Source organism: Hirundo rustica, chromosome 1, assembly GCF_015227805.2.
Source record: "Hirundo rustica isolate bHirRus1 chromosome 1, bHirRus1.pri.v3, whole genome shotgun sequence".
Lineage (NCBI taxonomy): Eukaryota > Metazoa > Chordata > Aves > Passeriformes > Hirundinidae > Hirundo > Hirundo rustica.
Window position 1 is genome coordinate 73,928,320 of NC_053450.1, and position 23,763 is coordinate 73,952,082.

General features: G+C 42.2%; 1 protein-coding gene across 7 annotated transcripts in view; it reads right to left on the reverse strand.

Moving 5' to 3' along the window:
* Window positions 1-23,763, reverse strand: part of CTNND2 (catenin delta 2) — a 641,697-nt gene that overhangs the window by 260,992 nt on the left and 356,942 nt on the right. For 6 of the 7 annotated variants that reach the window (XM_040063932.2, XM_040063957.2, XM_058420269.1 and 3 more), the window contains 2 exons: window positions 22,613-22,785; window positions 12,708-13,275 (listed from right to left, as the gene is read on the reverse strand). In XM_040063932.2, the coding sequence (XP_039919866.1) occupies window positions 12,708-13,275; window positions 22,613-22,785 (741 nt within the window). The remainder of the gene's footprint in view (window positions 1-12,707; window positions 13,276-22,612; window positions 22,786-23,763) is intronic. The other variant, XM_040063974.2, reaches the window with a different exon arrangement.

The window sequence follows — 23,763 nt, forward strand, 5'->3', positions numbered from 1 at the left end:
ACCATAGGCTCTAGGCTGAATGCAACGGCTGAGGCAATGCATTCAAATCTGCAAGTAATGGAATGAAACACTGGTGTACTTGATGAGAAACGCTCCAAAAGCAAATATCCAGAAATAAACCCTCTATGGGATAGTCTGGGAAACCCCACAGTGAATGCTTCCCTGACAAAGATTGCAAACCAAAGGGAAGGAACAGCGCATCCTCAATTCCCCAAGGCTGTGTCTTCCTTCTTTCACGAGGCTGTACCTAAGCAAACTTGGAGACCCAATTTCTGCTGGTTAAGCAGCGGTATAGGCTAAACATCCAAAACCCCAAAGGTTTTGTAGGGCTAGAGACCACTTCCAGCAGCATGAGTGATTTGCTAAAAAGCACTGCTGCCTCCAGCAAAACAAATCAGGCACTATTGCACTAACGCCTGCTGATGAAAATTTAACTTTCTGATCGTGTTTAACACTGTGGAAAAGCACAGCAGCTAAAAAACCTGGCAATTCTGAAGCCTTCCTCAAACGGAGCATCAGCTCAGTCAACCTTAAACGGAGTAAGTTCTCACAGCAGCTCTGGTGCAGGGGACAAGGGAAAACCTTTCCAGATCAACTCCTCCCTGCACAAAGTTCAGAAGGACTATCTAGAGCTTAAATACAACTGAAAGTGAAATTCTCAAGATTTCCAGAGAGAATTTGTTAAGGAAGGAGCTCTGTGGAACAGTGGTTCCCAAATGAAAAAACTGTGCGACACTGTGGAATGGTAACGCCAGAAAATAAAACTCACTTGGGTAATGAAGCGTCAAGTCTGCCCAACTGCAGTATTCCTCAACTGACTTTTGCTGGGCAATTTGAATTCTTTATCTAATTGTACTGTCATTCATAGAATTCACAGTTCCAAGAGGTGGTTTTCCTGATAATAGGGAAAAAGTAAACATAGTTCTAATGAATCTAGATCACGCATGCATCTTTTAAAAGTAATTAACTTATTATGAATATTCTTGTTTTGAAAATCTATGTTACAGTTTCTGACAGGCACAGCTAAAATCTCAGACACTGCATCTGGGGTTTGCTCACAGAAAAGTGCTGGCAACTTATCTTTTGTAATTCCTTTTACAAAAGGACTGCATGTTATTAGAGGTGTGAACAATACTAACTTCTGGAAATTTAATCTGTAACTTTGCAGTCAAGCTTGCTTTTCATTAAGAGAACAGAGAAAAGCATCGGTAGTATTTGTTCTTTCATGTAAGGTCACTTTTGATAGAATGTTAAACACTTTCTCTTCCCAGAGACTTTCTCCTCCTCAGTGAACATTTACTTGCAGTCCCTGGTTTCTAGACTTCACCAAGACATGAGGTATAACTATGTGACATTTCAGAAGAAAAAACCTGAATTCATTATCTTCATCTTTTTCTCAATGCCAAGTTCAAGAAATGGAAGATATCTCTGGATATTCTGTGACACACTCTATTACTCATCAAATTTTCACTATCCATTTGAGACTCGCTGCATTTAAAATACAGGAGTTAAAACATGGTTTTATTAAATGTATACGTAATCAATTTGAATATAATCTAACTAAAGAATTTAGTTATGCCTGTAAAGAAGTTTAGACCAACAATAACCCACTTTTACAATTATGCTCAAAAGACTATTGTACCATTATTCATTAGGTTATTTCCACTATGTATCTATTGAGGCCTCTGCTAGAAAACTTAAAATAATCTCCTATTATTAAAATCATTATAATCTAAAGCAATTCTAGCAGGGATGCTCTAAATAAAAGAAATGCTGAATGTAGAGACAAAGAAAAGGAATACTGTTAACACCATGACATGAGTAGCTCAAGGACTTAAAATTTATGCTGAAATAATCATTGTATCCCATAAAATAGAGTCCTCTTTTAATTCATTATTCTTACTAATATAGCAATCACTCAATAGCATGCATTAGTATCCAACTTCCAAAACCTCAGAAAAATACCTCGTGTAAAACCTTTCACAATAAGCAACAACCAAAGGAGGAAATGGATGGGTATGGATTCTTTTTAGCAGGAACTTATTGTTTAAAAAAAAAAAAAAAAAAAAAAAAAAGGAGAGAGAGCGGAGAAGGAAAAAAACAAAAAAACCAAACACAGCAAAAAAGACTTTGCAATTAACCTCACAAATTCAGATTATTGCCAAAAAGCATGGCCAGGAAAGGACCTTAGGCTGAAAGAGAGCTGTCACTCCATGCAGAGGCCATGCTAAAATGAAATGGCCATGACAAATGCTGCAGGAGACAAATGGTGAAAGAGGGTCACTGGCAAAAGGAAAGCAGATCTAAGATAAGGAACATAAGCAATGTGCTCACAGGAGTTCGAAATAAACTACTGGAAGTGTTCAGCTCCAAGAATGGCTTTAACAGTAATTTCAATTAGAAGAATGAGATTCGTGTATTCCAAAGGTGACAAGCACTTGAGGCATTCTGAAGTGTCACACAATTAGTTCCTGGTTATTCATAAATGTAAATTGATACTATTTGCATGTCAAATGGCTGCCCTGCTTGTGAAGCCAACAATTCCATGGCCACATGGCTGGCTGAAGACATGTGCATCAAGTTTTGCCTGATTTTACAAAAGCGGTCCAAAATCTACTGCATGCTGAAAAAAGCAGTGACATGCAATCACAACCTTGATAAACGTCAGAGGAAAAGAATTTTTCAGCTAAGACAGTTAATTCTTGAATTCTGGACTCACAAGATAGGATCTTAAGCATGGCAGAACACAAACTAGATCACTTTGAAGGAGATGCTCAGTTATGGTCAGCATTACCTGATTCTTGCCTAAGGCATCTCAAAACGCAACACAGAAAAGGATGACCATGAGCTACAGAGGAACTACAACTTCAGACAAAAATAAACACAACATTTCTATGAATAAACCTTGAAAACTTTGAAGTTTGGTCAGAGACCAGACAAAGTGTAATCATGGCTGAGGGGGTCACTGTATTCACTAGGGCCATCAGGTTCAAATCTTTTGAGGGAAATGGAGGAGCAGGAAAATGGAGGAGCACTTGCTGACAAAGATGCTCCAGTCAAACACATCATGGTTAGTTAGTCAAAGCCCTAAAATCAAAGGCTCATGGTGAAGAGTCACTCAGAAGGTACCTTTAGCTCCCACTCCATCCTTGGTCAGATGAATTATAGAAATATAGAAAGACTTGGGTTGGAAGGAACCTTAAAAATCATCTAGTTCCAAACACCCCTCACCACGGGCAGGGATGAACTATCCTAAAAGCTGCCAGGGACTCAACCAATCTTGTCTCTTTTCAAAGAAAGTATATCCTCCATAAAATTAATTATTCTTACCAGGAATCAACACCCTTAACGAATTACCTCTATTTACTATGTGAAGCTATGTAATCTAGCAGCCTCTCCTCTGTGTAAGAAATGGAGGAAACATACTAAGTCAGGTCTGTGTACAACAAGCTTCTTTATTTCTTGATGATCCATGCAGGACAATTCAGAAGGGATGAAGGCTATAAAGTGACTCTTGCCTACAGAGCATCACAGCTCTGTACAGTTCTCCAGATGAAGCCCTAATCCTATGTAACACTCACAGTTCTGCTTGTTATGTGAGACCATGTTAGGCCATGAAATATTCTATTATGTTCCTAATACAGGTGGCTGAGATGTGCTGTACTCAACCAGGTCACACAGGTACTTTCCTACTCCTCAGTCAAAGATGCCGAACACATAACTAACTAGTAAGTGTATTATTACCTCAGCTCCAATTCTGCTCTTTCCCTCCCATCTGCAAGAGCTTTTCTACACGGGATTTATCTTCCTCTTTTCAGAAAATGTCTCATAATATTCCACCATCAAGAAGTTTCCTTGGCTTATTTCATGGTTTTGTGCCAAGATAATAAAATGAAAAAGTGTTTTTCAAGTAGCCAAAAGAGTTCTCCTTGTGGAACTTTATTAGGAGTACCCTTCCATTACTTCAGTCTTCAAAATGACAAACTGAAAGTGCTCCTTTACCCAGGTCCCTGGGTTGGCCTGCCCAACTACACTCTCGCAAGAATATCCATCTTCTCTATCTTAACTAAACATTTCCCAAGTGGCACTACAGAAAACCCATGGTCAGAGCCCTGACAGGAAATAAAAAGACATCAAATATCATCTAAGAAAAGGTGAGTAAGCAGGTCATTCTAACACAATCTGGTTTTGGAGAACTCATGTTGCAAATTATCCCATTAACCATTTACTATCTCCATGTCTATAATCCTTTCTATCAGTTTATGTTGTAATGTCCAAAGAGCACTGTGATTGGCGGGTCTGTAATTTTTCTTTCACTCAGTCCTCCCTTTCTCCAGGGTATATTAGCCCCAAATACCCAAAGGGCTGTCATCTTGCCCCCTCCACCTTCCTTTCCCCCACGAATATCTGAGAGTCCAACTCACCCTCCTTTACAGACCATGCTCCCAGGACTTTGAAGAGCTCATGACACCTTTTGGTGATCAAATGTAAACATGACTGCCTTCCCACTGAACCAGGATGCTCAGGAAAGTTGTGGGGTGGAAGAAAGACCCCATGGAGAGGTGTCATTTTGCTCTCCAGTGACAGGAAATCTCCCCTAGTATCAGAGGGTCACAGCTTCTTCGCCACCCTTGCTTTCCTCCCAAGCAACACTTTAAACCCAGGGACAGCTTTAGCCCTATGATCAAAAGCTTTTACTGCCTGAGAGCAGCCAGCACAGCTGGCTAGCTGATAAAAGGGATGCTTTGCACCTGGATTGGACAGAGAAGATAAGGAGCCATAAGGCAAGACATAGAGATACACTATGGAGGAAGTAAACATAGAAAAGCATATACAAAAATTTCCTTAGTAAAGGGAGGATTGCATGAGATTTCAAACAACTTGTATTCAAACGAATATAGCACTTTTCTATTACAGCATCATAGAATGGTTTGGGTTGGAAGAGACCTTAAAGATTAGTTTCAACCCCCTGTCACAGGCAGGGACACTTCTTCACTAACACACTGTAAGCTGCAACTTGATGTACTTATTAAAAATCTATGCGATCCAACTGGCAGTTTCATATGCCATGCCTTTTAATTGTAAGATTAGTCATCACTTGGTCCTTCTCATTTCAGCATATTAAATTGTGACTTTTGCTTCTAACCCCTTATGATAATGTATAGTTCCATGAATTCATTATCATTAGACAATATCTCTCTGTCCTCTCCAACACCACTTTTATAAAACCAAAAGGTATTCTGTTCTGGGTCTAGATCTATGTGATCTTCAAATCTGACCCTATGATTACTGAAAAATTGCTTCATTTATCTCCCATGATTGCTCATAGAGCAAATTCGGCCCAGTGTAGCTTCTGGCAGCTGCTACCACTGACAAGTAATGTGTTTCACCTATGAGCACTCCGTGTGTGGCACAGGCAGACATGGGCAACCTCCCCACCAAAGCTCTGTCCTTAAATAAAGGGGGCCTTCCTCAACTGCCCATTTTGCCATCTGCTTTCTGCCATAATGAATTACTTTTGAGCAGAGGCATCTGCACTGCTTTAAAAAGAGTAGGTGCGCCCGACCACCAAAAAGCCATTAGATATGCCTACAAATGAATGTTACTGATTTTCTAAATCTCAGCTACTCCATCTATTCCTAACAGTTTCCGTGCCACAGCAACTAGAAAGGATGATGGTTTCCAGCACAGTAAAAACAAAGGGCTTGTTGTCACTTCTCTTAAATACCCAAAGACCACGATGAATGCAAGATTTCTGGCATTTTTTGTCAATACTTTTCCAACAAACATTTTCAGGCTACTGGATAAGCCTTGCAACAGAGTTTGAGAGTGAGGAAGCTGCAGCTTTAACATGTGCCTTCTTTGCCCAGTGCACAGGCAAGACAAATACAATTGTCCCATTTTAAACTGTACAGCACAAATAACTATTTTCACTGATGCCCCAAAAGCCTGAGTGTCAGAAATTTGATAGAAGGGGACCTTCCCTTTGCTTATACTCCCTATCCCAGACAACAGCAGTCTCTTCTGCTCTCAAGAAGTGAGTTTGATGCCAAAGACCTACGGCACAGAATCACACTCCTGGCAACTAAAGAGGACAAGGGGAAGACATGAGGACACCACTGAGACCTGAAGGCAAAAATGGGTTGTAAGAGGCAAGGATGAGACTTAGCCTCAGTAGCACACCCTTACGACCCAAAAGTTCATATGCAACATTGTTTATGAGGCCCTGAAATCTCATACTAAACAGAACGCAGATCAACATAAGCAAGACAAGCATAAGAACTGTAGTGCCAACACTCATTAATGTATTTCCATTGCTCTAACCCAAGTTCCATGAAGTCAGGTTCCCAAAACACTGCGCTTTGACTTCATACATTCCACTGGATTTCAGTAGCCATGAAAAATTGGCAAATTCCAGCTCCTTGGTTTAGCCATCCTTCTACAAGGGACATAGACTCTTCTCTGTTAGCTTTTTGTCAACTTTACCTCCTTCTTGTGCTCCTGTTCAGCAGGTTAAAATACTCACAGCTTTATACAAGTTGAACCCATTTCCACCAGTGCTGCACACTGGTGCTCTTTGCCCAAAAGCTCATTAGTTTGTGATATTATTTGATTTAACACCCCTCTGAAAAATCATTAGGAGGATCAGTCAAACAATGTCCCTTATCAAGAACTGGAAGCAAAGGGAAAGGTGGGGATCAGCGAAAGAAGAGGAGCCAAGCTGAGACATGTTTCTTGTGTTTGCTCACACTGAGAGCCAGCATCAAGCTCATTAGCTCAAAGATGCGCACGGGCTTCTGTATTAGGCTCTTGTCAATTATTCCTCTCCTACGAGCAAATTAATTTCATGTAATCTAAATCTGAAAGATACAGGAGCAAAAATCACAGCAATAATAACATATTTCAAAGTCATCCCCCTTATTCCTTCTGTTTTCTTGCTGTACACTGTCTACTGTGGATACCTTTCCAAGCTAGAATTGAGCATTATTGTAAAGGTTACTGTTGCAACAATTAGAGACATAACTATTGGTTAAAAAATAGGTAGAAAAAGTGATAAAGCAAAGCAAAGTGAACATTGAGTTGTGTATTTCTATCAACTCCAAACCAGCACCAGCACATCTAATCTCCAGGTTGCAATGTGGAAACAAGTAACTTTGTATCAGAAAGACACTAAATTCTATGTGTTGATTAATATCTGAAATACTGCTGGATATTACTCAAAACCTTCCACTTCATTTTCTTATCTGAAAGAAAGAGTCTCGAAACAAACAAGAGTAGAAGGAGAAAAAAAACAAAAAAACCTCCTAAGACTGCAGTGTCTGTCCTAGAACAAAATAGCATGAACAGTGTTCTCATGTGTAAAGGCTCTGGCAGCAGAAAAAAGGAATTTTCCAGCGAATAAAAACCAAGAAAAAAAAACTTCGAAAAAAATCTATGGAAAACTACTTTGGTTAAAATTAATGAAGCAATTTGATTCTCCCTATAAAAGAGGCACTCACGGGATTCTGTAAAAATACAGAATGGTTACAGGAAACAACTGAGTTTCCTTTCCATTATGATCAATCATATAGATGGTCCAAGAGCTTATCTTAAAGCCAAAAAAAAAAAATCCAAATATTTTTCCTCCTTGCTTGTCCAAAAAAGTACAATAGCACATCACTCCTACACTATTTTATTAGTGTCTCAGGAGGGGATTTAAAGGCACAGGGAACTTTTAATTCTGGGGTGCTTTAGATTGCCTTTGGCTGTAAGTTAACAGTAATGCAGCTCTTCTGGCACAAATCCAAGTACAGTGTGATTTACTGGAGACCTCTAACACTTAACAAGATAGTTTTTTTAAAGATGGCAATGAACTAGTGATCTATAGATGATCCAATATCTCCATGCAAAATCGAAAGGAAACATCAATCCACGTAAGTGGTAATGTACATCAATTACCCCATACAAAGATGCTTAAGCTGTTTTGAGCCCCTGTGATTGCACACTGACAGGCTCCACATGTCAACACTCACCATCAAATAGAAGTCCTGCCATAAACCCCAACAGGAAACCAGGGTTCAACCCGTCATATGCAGTGAAAAGCTTACAGAAGGAGAAAGGGTAAAGCAAGGTCCTCAGCAAAGAGAGAGACGAGTGAGGCAAAACATATGAAGGAGCAGAAGGAACCAATTAGGACCCTGATAAACTTAGAACCCTTTTCTCAATAAAGAGTGGAAAACGTATTTTATATATTAACCCATGCCACATTTTAAAAAAATGGCGTTATATTAATGTTAGCATTACACTTGCATACAAACAGTCCTACTCTGAAAGGAAAAATTCATTACCCTTTTGATTTTACAGGGACTTGAAAGCAGATTGTAAACACGAGGCTGAGCACTGAAGTTTTCAACACTGGTAGCAGCAGGGCTGTCTAGAGGGATGCTGCAGCTCTTGTTCAGTGGAATGTGTCACCACTACATGAAAGATAGCTGTGTAATATTCTTTCCATCTAGCATTATATCAAGTGATTCACACCAACACTCATTTCTTAAATGTAACCTTTTAGTGTAGTTTATGAAATATGGTGCAGTCTTCAAGCAGGATTATTATCCTTTTAGTTTTTTGTAATAAGGCAATGTATAAAACCACTTTCCATTGCTTTACATGTCCCTAGTCTTCCCTAAACCTGGATGGAGACTCACCACTGGCTTTGTAACATTGGGGCTGCTCACAGCCACATAACCTGAGGCACAAACTACCTGAACAGCACACTTTGACTGCCTCCTTTCCCTTTGCTCCTAAATAAACTCAGTACTCCTCCAGTATTGTCTGTCTGATCCTGCCCAGCAGGAGATGCTTCAGAAGAGCATGAAGAGTGGGCACCGCTGCCATGACCTGCCTCCTGAAAGAGTTCTCCCATGTTGCTGCTCCTTGCTGTCCTACACACTCCTCCTTCCAGGCAAAATGGGCTGCTTGGGTGAGTTTGGCTCCCAGCAGCACTCTGAAGCTCAGTGCAGGTGTGGAAGCTGCAAGAAGGTATTTACAAACTGTGCTTTCCAGATTTGGATCGCTGCTTGAACAGACGGTCGAATATGCTTTGGAGCAGTGCAGAGCAGAAAACTACTTCTAAAACTGTAATTGCAGATCATAGCAATGAAGCAGCTAGACTAAGAATAAACACAGCAAATGTACACTCACCAGAGCCACTATATACACATGTACACACACACCCATACACACACACACTTGGCAGTGGCAGCAGCTCAAATATAACTAGACTAAAAGCCATTTCTGAAGACGTTTCTAAGGTTACTCGGTTAAAACTGAGTCATTGCATGCTGTTGTGTGTCTCATTTGAAATTCAGGATTAAGTCTAAGAACTGTCATTTTTATAATTTCAAGTTTCATAATCGAATTTGTAGGAAATTAATACCATTAATGCCATCTCCTCAGTAAAGTCTCACACCGATTATGTTTTGGGCCATCTATGTAACTTTTTGATTTTTTTTTTTAAAAAGGGATCTTATCTGAATGCCTTCTCTTTTAAATATCTAAGTCTGGCACTGATACAGTTTGGCTTGTTTAGCACACCGAAACCCAGTAGTATTCATGAACTAGATAGCTCCAGGACAAATTTCTAGTATCATGCAAAAATAATTAAAACAAATGCATTATTTCTGTTTCTAGTAATTACTACAAATAGTTATTTTTTTATTGCCAGATATAAAAAGATTACTTAGTATAACATCATCCCTGTGATGACACATACATACCAATGTAACTTCACATTAATCACAGCAGGCAAACCATCAATCAGTGCAATGTGACAACTGTTCTCCATTCTTCCTCCTCCTCTCTCTCTCTCAAAAATCCCAAAAAACTTCAACTCATCTTTGGATGTTTTGAATAAGAAGCAAAACCACAATTTATTGAACATTAGCTTTTCAAAATACAATTGCTTGCTCTCCTTCTCAGTGGGTTTGATTTCTAACACAATAACTGAAAAACTCCTGAAAAAATAAATACTTAGAGCTCAAATTCCAAACGTATTCTGAACAAAAATACTTACAGGAAAAAGAAGAAATTAAGATTGCCTTAGTAGTATCTGTAAGATCTGATCCTGGCTAACTCTAAAGCATATGCTAATTTTAAGCCTCTGAGTAGTCCATTGGCTTCAGTGAAAGTCTAGAAGATTAGTCAGGCACTTAACACTGCTAGCAAATGTGTAACTCCAGGATGGCAGGGAGGCCACGAGGAACATGCATAAGAATGGCAGTGGAAAATAAGGAGTAGGAGCACACAATAGGAAACCTTTGCAAAAGAATGGATCATGTGACAGAGCTCCTGTCAAGGACTACTTGAAAGCCATGCCACCACTGTGGGGGAAAAAAAGAAAAGAAAAGAAAAGAAAACTTATTTACTAACATACTGTTGCTTACACTGAGTCTTTCAAGTAGAAATAGTCTCTCTCTCCAGGTCTGCCACCTAATACTTATTCAAGTCACACGATTTTCCATTTGTTATAAAATAAAACAACGAGGGGTTTTGCATATGTTAAAATCAAATCTCTAGGAGATGAGTGGCCCAGTAGATCCTTAGTTTGTTCTGATCAGCCCAACACTTGGCAAAGTTAGTGTTGCTTTATTAATTTTTTTTACAAACTCAACAGCAAACTCAAATGGTCAATGACTACTTCCCTCTCACAGGAAAATCCACGCAAAAATACACCAGCCATTTTCTAAATGCATGTATCTATAGGCTTTTTCCTTCACCAAAGCCATAAATCAGTAAATCAGGCAACGCCTGCAGTAGGCTTTAAAAAGATGCAGGTTATGCAAGATGCAGAAGTCTTATCAAAGGCTTTTATTTAAAAGCAATCTAGGAAAATGAATGTCAGTTCCTTAACTTTTATTCAAAACAAAGTAGAAAATCCTACTATGAATGTCTGTAGAAGCGTTATTGGCCAAGGCCAAAAAAGCCTAAATCCTAGCCGAGGGAAAACAGCTTCTGTAGCACTTCAGAGTCATTATGCTGGACCTTAACCCCCACATAAAAAAGTTTTGGACTAAGCTATCATCACAGATTTGATTCTGCAATGCTATAAAGATGGCGTCTTATTAAAAAAACCCACAACCAAACCCCCAATACAAATTTCAATGCTAACAGTTCATAAACAGGAAAAAGTACTGTTCCTGTTAGAAACTTCCCAAAGGAAAGACTTCTATCCTAGAACAAAGGTAAGAAAAATCAGGCTAATACTATTAGCTCGTAACCACAGGTATGTAAGTTTTAAATCAACTTTTTTTTCTCAGTTCCTTTGACGCTGACAGTTCCAGCCATGTTATTTTAGACTCAAACAACTCTTGCTATAGGATGAAGTTAGAAAACTCCCTAGAATACAAAGTCTGTGGCAATCCTAAATTTCCACTGTACAAAGGCAGTATTTAACACTCGTGGCCAGCAGCGTGTTGGACTACAGAAGGAAGAAGTTGTATTAATATACTTGCTAAATAAACCACCTAGTATTCTGAGACTCAGTATTTGACAACAGGCATCCAAAGATCTTGAATTTTACCTTCGTTTAATGATACTGTCATTTTACTCATTCTGAAGTTAAAATGTGATGTTATATATATATATATATATATATATATATACACACACACACACACACACACACATATATACTTATATATCCTTCTATATAAAAGAAGATATAAAGTTTTAAAATCCCTGTCCTTTAAATAGCAAAAAATTCCAGCAAATAGTTCTTACAAGGAGATAGATCAAAACTGTATTTTATTATTAGTTAATTCCATCTATGTGTTTAGACACACTGGAACTATATAGGATGCTGACAACAGCTGGAGTGGGGGAGGGGAGGTGGGTGAGAGGAGAAAACGGGGTAAGGTCTTCACTCCAGTAAAAAACTTGTGTACCTGACTGATAAACTTCTTTATGTATCCTATTTATCTTCAAATCTATTTATGTCACACAAGAGAACATATGAGCATAGCAGCTGTTACTATAGCAATGAAACTGGAAATTTTGAGAACACAAAAAACCCACCCCTGAAGGATGCTCAGTTTAGCAAAGAGATGGTTTAGAGAACAGCGCACCAGTATCTCACTTCTAGGATCTGCTCAAAGTCTGCGTTTACAGAGACATTATATCAGCTGTAACAGCCCGTTCCCCAAAGAGCACTCGGAGCCAAATCACCGCTACCTCGTACCCGGCACGATTCGGCACACCGGGAGTTCCTGCTAAGTAACCCCAAACTTGTCAAGTACGCCCGAGCCCGCCCGTAAAACCCTGCGAAAGGCTCAGAGGTTCTGATCGCAGATCAGGCAGAGAAGGGATTCGCCATAGTAACAACCCCCACCCGCACCGCGGGTCGCAGCAGGGAGCGCGGAGAGCCCCGCACCCCCCGCAGCACGCACACCTGCCCGGCGCCGGGAAGGCGGGACGAGCCGGGAGAACTCGGGTACTTTGCCCAAGCAGCGGCAGGCATCCTCTCCGGGCACGACCCGGGATGAAACACACCCGCAATTCCCCCAAGCGCCGTTCTTGTGTCAAACGCCCCCCGCTCCCTCCCTCCCTCCCGTCCTCGGCCGGCGGCCCGGCCACCCCGCCTCCGCCACCCCCTCGGCGGGCGCGGCGGCACCGCGCAGCCCCGTCCCCCCGCCGCAGCCGCGGACCCGAGGCGCTGCCGGCCGCGCTTTTACCTGCGAGGGAGCCGGGTCTCTGCAGGGTGGCGGTGGCGTACAGCTCCTGGGAGTGCTTGCTGTACTGATCGGCAGCGTGAACCAGCCGCTTGGTAGGCGACAGGGTGGCGTAAGTGCCGATGGTGGAGCTTAACTGGTGGATAGGAGAGGAGGAAATGTTAGACTGGACGGTGGGCGGGGAGGTCACTCGGATGGGGGACGGCGACAGTCCCGCCGAGGAGACGACGATGTTGATGGGCGAGCTGGTGCTGTAGGACTTGGCCAGGCGGCTGGGGGACTGCTTCGGGGAGGAGAGGCGCTGCGCGGTGGCGTAGGCGGCGCCCTCGGCGGCGGAGCCGGCCCGCGGCAGCTTGGTGGGGGAGCCGCCGGGCTGGGCGGGCAGCGGGGAGCTCACCCGCTGCGCCGGCAGCGTGGAGCTGGCGTAGTAGAGCGCGGCGGCGTGCTGGGGCTCGGGCAGGTGGAAGGCGCTGCCGTGGCTGGGCGCGAAGGGCTCCCGCGGCTGCGGGGCGGCGGGCGGCGGCGGCGGCTCCGGCCCGCCCGGGTGGGCGCCGCGGCCCCCCGGGCCCTGCTGCGGGAAGGAAAGGCAGAGGCGTCAGCGGCGGCCGGCGCCCGGCTCCCCCGGCCCTGCGCGGGGCGGGGCGGGCCCGCCGGCCGGAGCAGCCCCCCGGCCGCACGCAGCCCCTCTCTGACCTGGAACCAGGCCGGTGCCCGGCGCCCGAGGGATTACGGGAGGCGGTAATCTGCTAAAGCATTCCCGGCCTTTCAGGGAAAAAAGCAGCCGCCGGCTCGGGCCGAGAGGCGTCGAAACTCCCTCCTCCCGACGGCTGAAGCCGGCACCCGGCCGTGGGGCACGGGGCTCCGGTTCCGGTTCAGTTCGCCTGCTGACCCCTAAACCGGGCAGGGTTTAACCCCGGCTCAAATACTTACGTACATACATATACACAGATATATACACCCGCGCCCCTTTATTCTGCATACATTAGAAAAGAGCGGCCGAAGCCTGGGAAAAGCCTTTAATCGAGTAACTTTCCTCGGTTTCCAGCCCTCTGGGTCCCTATGAGAAGAGTCGCTGCCCCCTGCGGCCCCGACCTCGGTGCAGGGGCGGAGGGAGGGGAAGCCCGGGCCGGTGCACGCCGAACCCCCCCGGCAGCAGGGAGAGCGGCCGCCTCGTACTCGGTTACGCGGCACGAAGGGGCGGGGGGTACGGGAGGAGCCGCCGGGACCCGGCGCTTCCCTGGGCCGCATTCAGCGGGGAATCTGCATCGCGAAGGAGCGAGAGAACTCCCTGCACCGACCCGCTGGCCGCGGGCAAAGCAGGACCGAGTTCCCTCTAAGACCAGTAACTGAGGGGGGCTGGGAAGAGAGAGCGAGAGAAAATCCTCGGGAGATGCTGCCTATGAGCAATTTCGGTTCTGTGCCTGAGCCGCTTCTGAAGCCGCAGAGGATGGAGCTCGCACTCACACACAGGCGGCTCCCCCTTTTTTTTATCGGGGATCTTAGGCTCAAGAGATCATCTGTGAGTCTGGTAACATTAAAATCCTCTCATAACTGCACCCCGCAGTGAGTGAGAGCTCAGCGCTCTGTTGGAAGAGGCACTGTTAGATTCAGATACTATTTTTTTTTTTTTTTCCTGGTTATGCAGGGGATTTACTTGAAACCTCAGAAAGTGCTCTGGATCCTCGGAGTTGAGCATAGTTTGAATCGGTCTGACCGGTGTTTTGCCCAAACACACATACACACCTCCCAGCTACTGATTTCCTTAGCTAAAAGAAGCTTTAAAATGTGAATAATGAATTTTGTGATTCAGTTCCAAGAGGTGTTGTGAATGCCAACAGCACAATTGTTATACATTGAATAGCAATGCTGTTTTTCAGTAGCATTCTACAAAAAAACAAGTGGGCAAAAGCTCCATATTCCTGGTATGAAATCTGATTTATTTGCAATAGGATATTCAATAAAAGATTTGGTCAGAAACTGAGGACAACATAACTAATCAGAGCAAGAAATAAACAAGATTCAAAATGCCAGAAATCTGTACTCCTCCCTATGTATGCCCACTGGAAATGTTTGTCTTTTTCTAACTTTTGGAGCCTGCCCTTCATCTTAAATGCTTTGTATCTGGGGGAAGAATATGTATTTTCCTAGACAGAGGCAAGAAACAAGGCTTTGGAGAAGCTCCTCCTGGAGCTTTGCTCCAGTTGTTTGTTCCAGTAGCATGGAAGAAGCTACCAGCACTGACATTGTTCAGGCTTCCGAAGAGAGCACAGCCAGACCCAAACCTCCCTGGCTTGCACCTCACAGAGCAATGGCTTTACACGTAAATGAAATGTAAACTGTTCCCTTCCAGGTGCTCTGTATGGTGACTGCCAGGTGAGCACGGAGCTCACAGATGGAAGTAGCTGCTCTCTTTTGAGCTGGACTCTTCAGATTGCAGCAGCGAGTCACAAACACACAGCTTTGAGTACGAGCCTTGGCATTTTCATTAGTGATTAACAAGCTCAAGTTGCTCATTTGAAAGGCTCCTAACAAAAATCAGGAAGGAAAACTCTGGGAACATCAGCAAACTTTTAAAAGCTACTTTTACACTGAGCTACTTACCGTATATGCTTTAAACTGGAAAGAAGGACTAATCTTCATCTGACTGTCCAATAATGTATTTGATAGGAGTACAGTTTTCATTTTCCAGGTTTAGACTATATGGTAACAACTTTCATTAAACAAAAAACAGGCCAGCATGATTTAAGACAATATGGGCAAAACAAATTTTGCACATTACAAAATGTCATTCAAACTGGCTACATTATCAACTGCTATTTGTTAATAAATTTTACTTTTGGTTAAGTGGCATAATAATAATAATTTTGAAATAAACACTGTTCCAAAATACAGTCTTCTGGAATGTTACCAGTTACTTGTTGAACACACTGGTAACGCACTGGTAACTTTAACAGTTTGCTGTTGATCCTAAGGGTTTTAGGCAAGCACTGTCATCATGTATACAAAATTTCTTTTTCTAATCTACTTCGACACTGCTTCATGTGTCAAGGATTTAGAGTAATTAATTACAACTAAACCAGTATTATCCCATATTCCTAATAAATCTCTATAAAGCTGTGGGCATTCTGCAAGCACTAATTCAAAAATAAACCAAAAATCCCATTTCATGATGATTTGTTATAGGGAACAAGGTGCAGTGGTGGGACACAATAACTAAATGCTTAATTAAAAATTCAGTGTATAGCACTTCCTAAAAAGCTAAGCATTTGCTCTGTGTGAAGGAGAGAACTTATGGATGAACAGATTGCAATGAAAACATTAGCATGCAGTATTTTCTAGGATGTGACTAATCTCAGACCTGTCTTAAATGTACCGTGAGGTTCTTAGGATTTTTCAAAGGGCCAAGTGTGCAGTAACATTCTCCATATATGTTTTCAGAGACAAAATGTGGTTTAGTTTTTCATTGTGTTTCTCCCTGTCTGTGGCTTAAGACAGACATAAAGACACATCATGGTTCCACCCTGCAATGTGACATACTTCATACGGAAGAAGGAAATACAATGGTATTTTTCCTTTTTTTTTTTCCCATTTATCCATTATTTTTGCCAACCTAATAACAAAACTGTGTTTAAGCTAATAAACTAAGAGCAAAGTCGCTTCGCAGTAATTATATTCTCTACCATCAACCTATTTCATAGATGTGAATAAAAATCAAGGACTTTCTTACTATAGCCCTATGAATAGCTATTCCAAGACACAGGGGTTTCATTTCCCTGGCATTCCAATGAAAAGTAGCCTTGCTTATTTGGATTCAATATATGGATTCTGGTATATCCTTTTTAGAAGCAGGGATGTGTGAAAAAAAACATGAGAACATTAACACAGCTATAAAAATATTTTCTTTCCCATTTAATGCTACTAAGAAGATCGTTTTCTACTGATACAAAACAGTAGAAAAGAGCTTCATACAGAAAATTATTGGGGGTATCCAGTTAGGTTATAGGAGGCTAGAGAACAGTGTAACTGTTGTTTGCCTGTTCATTCAAGCATTTAATGCCCTCAATTCCAGGAAATTAGTTTTTTGGGGCTTGGTTGGGTTTGGTGGGGTTTTTTTTGTTTGTTTTTTTTGTTGTGGTGGTTTTTTGTTGTTGGTGGTTTTTTTTTTGGTTGTTGTTGTTGTTGTTTTGGTTTGTTTTTTGTTTTGTTTTGTTTTTGTTGTCGTTCTTGTGTGGGGATTTTTTTGTTTTGTTTTGTTTTTTTTGTTGTTATTGTTGTTTTTTTTACAATTCAATTGATAATTTAAATTGGAATTTTAACCAAGAAAGAGTTAATAAAAGTCTGCAATATAAGATTCTCTTCTATAGAGTAGAATTGAGAGGGGCAAATAACTGTGTTGACTTATTTATTCTGCAGAAAATTTTTCATGGATAAGGAATTACAAAATGGCTAGACAACTTTAAATGAAACTTTAGGGTCAGCTGCTAATTATGAATCAGTATATTGATTCTTGAAGATTGCTCCCACAGGTTTGAGTGCGCCTGCATGCCCATCTCAGGTCTGGATGAACTTTAATTTAGCAGTAAATGCCAGCACCAGTTTTCAGCTTTTATTGTTGTCTGGATCTCTTTACCCTTAAAATCTCAGACAAGGTCACATCTGATGAATACTAACATATACAGTACACTGTGGTCCATGAGGAGACCCTTTGTCTTGATTTTAGAGAGGATTTTCCAAGTTGTGTGGAAAATCTCCCTTCAGGCCCCATTGGCTTTTAAATATTGGTGTGTGTTGCTAGCTTTAGGCAGAAAACTTGTTCATCCTTACTAGGGTTTTCTAGAGACATTCCGCGGGTGCAGTTCTGTTTCACAGTCTCAGTGATGCTCTGAGCTTTTTCAGAGACTGCTAGACTTGCCAGTCTGTTGAGGGCTACTTTTTTTCCTGTCAGCCCAAAGAACATTCCTTAAGGCTTCAGTCAAGGCATCACTCTGCTATAGTCCAATAGCTCTATCAACACTCGTACAAAGGGTAAAAGAGGGCATGGAAATGGCATAACATTCTCTAGTCTTGGGAGGCACGCTTCAGTCTTTGGGCGGGACCTATAGAAGGGCCCTTCTTCTGCAGGACTGCTCTAATGTGATTCTTAAGTTTCTGACGTGACTAGGAAGATGCTGCCTATGTTTAAATGCTCTTCTACAATAACAGAAGAAGCCAGACCTCTGGATCTCTCAAATACGGCCTATTCCATCTCTTTCTCCTGATTTTGCTCCATTGTTCCATTCCAAAATTCCAACACAATTACGAGAATTTGGCAGCCTACCTGATCCTGCTCTCAAAGGTCATACATATAGATGAAGGTAAGTAATTGTAGTCTTCTACATACACAAAGAGATTTTTGTGAGATCTTCTCAGAGTGTCCAGAGATGGTACATCTCTGGTTTTAAAGCAGCAGTGAAAGCTACAGTCATTACCTTTGACAGAATGAAAGCAGCATTGCAGATTTCCACTGCCATAATCTCTACTAGTGAATTGCTCTCCAAGTGCTGCAATAAGAGTAATCTATCTTAAGATTTCATCTTGTTTCCTTTGTGACAGAAAAATTCTTATGTTTATATTTGGAATCCAGTTTTAAACACATGGTCATTGGCCATACCTACCAGGAGGGAAATCTTTATTTTAGCTTTTGTCTGGGTAGGTTATCAAGCAGCCTGTTACCTAGTGGCCAGTATACAGTTTCTGCTTCAAAATTTAATGCATTCTAGCACTCATTTGCTAGTGAGATGTGGTGGTCTAATGAATGACAAACTTATAACTTGTTTATAGGAAAAAGGAGACAAATTAGAACACTAACTGTAAAATGGGTTTTCAATACTTTTTAATCACCTTTAATTTCCATCTACTTTTTTTGTTTTTAAGGTTTTCCAATTCTGTGCCAGCTTATTCAGTCCAAAAGCATCAGGTGCACAGGATAACACACAGTAGGGATTTACCTGTGTTGCTGCCACAGCCTCTGAAAAGACTGTGGCATTACCAACAACTAAACAAATCCTCATCCAGAATGTAAACTTCCTTTCCTGTCCCCTTGCAAACACATGGCAGAGCACATGGAAAAGCACTCTTTTTGTACATGCTATGCTTTATACTCCTTTGATATCTCTGCAATGTAAGATGATAATTCTCAAGGTTGCACTAAACCTGGTTGGACACTGAGTTTGAAAAGCAACAGGGAAGCAGAGTAATTCCCTGCCAGAGGAGCAGTTTTTGTTAAGAAATCCTATCCCAGTAGTATATAGAAGGTAAAAGATTTGTGTTCGAAAGTATGCAAAGGGAAAAAATATGATGTATAATGAACTCCACCAAATTAACAAAACTTTTAGATTGCACTTTGCAACACTATACAGGAAGTCCCAAGACTAATTAGTTTCTCGTTTTTATACAATTGCATTTTCACAAATTGTTCTTGCTGTCACAGCTGGCCTTGGGACTATTTACATTTATTTTGCAAGCAGTTGGGTTATCATTCATGTTGAGAGAGAGCTATATTCCTTGCACACAAACACCAAAGGAAATTATCACAATCTGAGTCTGAGAAGCTTCACCTACTGAGGCTTATTTTTAATTATAATAGGTATAGCAAAACAATTTTTAGGATTGACTTTTTTTCCCCTGTTTGCAGGATCAGTAATGGTCATACTCAGAATTTTTTAATTTTGACTTTTGAACTTTCCTCTTCCTGTTTACCTCTTTTAAAACTTCTTTCATATACTTTTAATGGTATTAATTAATAGTTTATGTGGCAGTTTGATAGTGTTTTCAAAATATATTTTAATTCATCTGAAGTTGTCAGGTATCCTTTGCAGCATCTTGGTGTGAAAAATTATTAAGTTCTCTGAATTATTTTCCTGTAGGAATATCTACCCTACAATGTGGAGGAAAGTAAAAAGAAAATCTGTCCTCTCATATCAAGAAAAACAAACGATAGGAAATGTTGCCTTGCTAACTTACAAATTACCTTTCTGAAGGAAACCAGTTCTCTCTGAAGTTGGTGGTACATGAGAGCTTCTCAGATCTAAGCAATGTCTGATCAGTGTAATTTCAATGAAAAAAAAATCTAGATCGTTAATTTTCCCCCTTCCATAAATTCATATTTTTCTATCAATGAGTATAATAAAATTTATATTAAGAATATATCTATTTCTAACCTCTACAAAACTGCACAATTTTCCTCCCTGCCTTTAAAAAAAAATTTTTTTCTCCTCTCTCTCTCACTTCTACTTTGTTTTTGTTTCTGTTGCTCTCATAACCTGCTCCATTTCCATCACCTTGTTTTTCCAGCCTCCTTAAAGTCTGCATCACAGTCTTTCAGGCTAACCCCCAGGGAATGATGCTTTTCAAAAAGCACAACTCCAGATGACAGTATTTTCCACAAGATTCACCTGGGAGAAACTGGCAGCCCATGGCATGACTGGGTGCACTCTTCACTAGGTAAAAAACTGGCTGGGTGACTGAGCCTAGGGAATGGTGGTGAAAGGTTGCATCAAGTTGGTGGCCGGCCACAAGTGGAATTCCCCAGGGATCTGTGTTGTTTAATGTCTTTATCAATGACCTGGACAAGGGGATGGAGTGCTGTGGTGGTTCTTTAGAGAGACTCAGACAACTGCTGATGGCAAAAGGAAAGAGCCTGCTCTTTGTCCGGGGGAGGAATTATAGCTTTATTTGGTCCAGAGCTATCTTAGCTCCTTTCCCATCCCCGCCAGTGCCAGAGAGAGCCGTGCGCCGCCCATCCCGGGTCTTTTTCCCCAGGGGGAAGGGGCTAGAGGCAGGGACAAGCCACTGCCCAATCAGGGATAAGGTGGGAGTGGAACAGAGTTGGGTTACATTCCAATGTGGGGGACGGGCACAGCCGAGCAGGGACAAACCAGGGGATACAGTTTCCAAGGGGAACAGGGAAGAAAGCATTACAAACCCGATGAAACGCAATATAAACCCAATTAATGCATTACAACAGAGTGCACCCTCAGCAAGCTGATGGTTGACGATAAGTTGGGCAGGAGTGTTCATCTGCTGGAGGGTAGGCAGACTCTGCAGAGGGATCCGGACAGGCTGGATGGATGTGCTGAGGCCAGCTGCATGAGGTTCAGCAAGGGGAAGTGCCAGGTCCTGCACTTTGGCCGCAACAGCCTCATGCAGCTCGACAGGCCGGGGGAAGAGTGGCTGGAAAGCTGCCCAGTGGAAGAGGACGTGGGGGTGCTGATACAGGTACGTGAACATGAGCCAGCATGTGCTGAGGTGGCCATGAAGGCCAAGGACATCCTGGTCTGGACCAGCAGTAGTGTGGCCAGCAGGAACCAGGGCAGTGATTGTTCCCCTGTACTCAGCACTGGTGAGGTCACACCTCAAATCCTGTGTCCAGTTTTGGATCTCTCAATGTCTCAAAGACGTTGAGGTGCTGGAGCATGTCCAAAGAAGGGCAGCAGAGGTGGTGAAGAGTCTGGAGGAGCGCAAGTCTTATGAGGAGCAGCTAGGGAAGCTGGGATTGTTTAGCTTGGAGAAAGAGATGCTCAGGGGACACCTTATTGCTCTCTACAACTGCCTGAAAGGAGACTGTGGCCAGATGGAAGTCAGGCTCTTATCCCAGGCAGCTACCAACAGGACAAGAGGAAATGGCCTCAAGCTGCACCAGATGAGGTTCAGGTTGGAAATCAGGAAGAATTTTTTCACTGAAAGGGTTTTCAAGTCACTATCCCTAAGGGTATTTAGAAGACATGAAGATGTGGCAACTGGGGACATGATTCACTGATGGCCAGTGCTGGGTTAATATTTGGACTCTGTTCTTGGAGATCTTTTCCAGTGTTACAGAGTCTAAAAAAGATGTACCTAACCAATTTGAAATGTAATTTAACTGTGCTTTATTTAATTTTTCAGTCTTAGAGAATAGGGAGCTTTTCTGAGCAAATTGAGAGAATAGAATACTGTATGTCTCTCAGTATCCCACAAACTGTGCAATGACTCTAATACTTGAAATCTCTTAGCAATTTAAGGCTTTGAAATTCAAATAACTACTCTATTCTACAGAATCCTGATCTGCAAGATATCCAGATATCACACTGAGATGACCTGCTTTGCTAGGATGGTTAGCATCTAAACAGAGAAAATAACCTGTGCTGACCAATGCAACCCAGTTAGACTTTGTTTATGTACAGAGGCATGAATGCTTGAAATTTTTTTCTGAACTGAAGCTTAACTTTCTGCTGAGAGGCTTTGATGTCACAGTGAAAAGCACAGAAGGTGAAAGGTTTACATGTCAGAGCCAGGAGGGGTGGTTTAGACAGTTAGAGGGATTTACAAAGTTTTCATGAATATCTGAAACAATCTTTCAAAATGTTTAAAATGTAAAGGCGACTGTCCTACAATATGTGGTGAAAAAAATGTTTCCTATACCTGAGATGAGGCCACAGCACCATGTGATGCACGGTATCCCAGGCAGGTTTCGCATCTGGTGTCAGCCTGGCTTTATTTCTATTTCCTGGCACTTACTGCTTTCTGTAATGTGCTCAGACTAATATTGGCAAGTCCTCGACCTTAGGATGGACTCCTAATCAGCACCGTCACAGAAAATTGCTTTGAGAATTAAATGCTTGAACATGCTATTACCAATATATATATGCAAGCAAGTAAGTAAATCTGGCATGCAGATCTCTTTGTTAATCAGGATTACTTTATCACTATGCAAGTCATCCCACCAGAGATTTACAAAAATCAAGATGGTAACTCCACCCTGCTGCAGGTGTGTTAAACAAGACAGAAAGTAAAGGCAGAAATTCAGGTGTGGGAAGCACTGAACAGCTCATTCCTGGGAGCTACTCCACATAATTTCAGGCAAGAGAGACCACGACTGCTTAGACACATACCTGGCTGTAGCTCTGGATGGCACCTCTGGGCTGACTGCTGCGGGACGGGAGCTGGGCGGACGCTGTTTCACCCAGGGCGAGGGTCTGGTTGCTGTGGTAGCTGGCTGAGTACTGGAAAGATCCTTCAGGTTTGGAATTGAGTTGGAGAGCACTCTGGGAGAGGAGGCTGGGCCCTATGGAGACAGGATTTGAGAGCAGTCAGAAAGCCTCAGTGAAAGAGCATACTGTCAAGTGAGTCTTGAAATTATCAGATGTATCTGGCTTCAGATTTTCAGAATTTGACTCTTCAGTAATAAAAATGCATGCATTACTTTGTTTCCTTACCACTCAGTCATCATGTTCAAGCAACAGACCACATTGCTTTCTCTGCCAGAAATGTATGGTTTTGACTGGTGAAGGAATTCTATGCCTGAACAAATGCAAGTGTACTATTTGATAAAGAACTACTCCTGCTTTTCAACTCAGAATAGTCAATGAGGGGATTCCACCCCCCCCAAGCATAAACCTTGTTTATTTCTCTTAATTATATCCAGTTGTTCTGCCTGGGAAATGCTAACTTGTCCCTCCCTGAGCCCCCAGCACATTAGATCTATTGATTACTGCCACTGACCTGTGCACAAGAGTGATGTAATACTTTGGTGCCTGTAGGGATGGATGGAAGCCTTTAAAATATTAATTGCTCTTCTCATCATGCAGGACACACCCTGATCTCAGTGAATCTTTGAAGACTATTTTTCAGCTATCTTATCTTCCCCACCACAGCACGGCACAGCAGGAGAGCCAAGTAGAGTGAGCTTAAATTGGGGCTGCCAGACTGAAGGGCATGTCAGGACCATGAACACTGGCACTTTCCACAGTTATTTAGTAGTTCTGTGAAACTGAAACATGCTCTCATCTTCATTAGCTTCATGCACATAGCAAATTTCCCACCTTTTCCACACAGAAATCAAGTGAACCTGCAGCAAATTTGCAGATGACAAGCTGAGTGGTGCAGTTGCCACATCTGAAGGATGGGATGTCATCCAGAGGGACCTGGACAAGTTTGAGAAGTGAATGCATGGGAATCTCACGAGGTTTAACAGGACCAAGTGCAAGGTGCTGCTCCTGGGTTGGGGTAAACCCTGGTATCAACCCAGTCTGGGAGATGAACA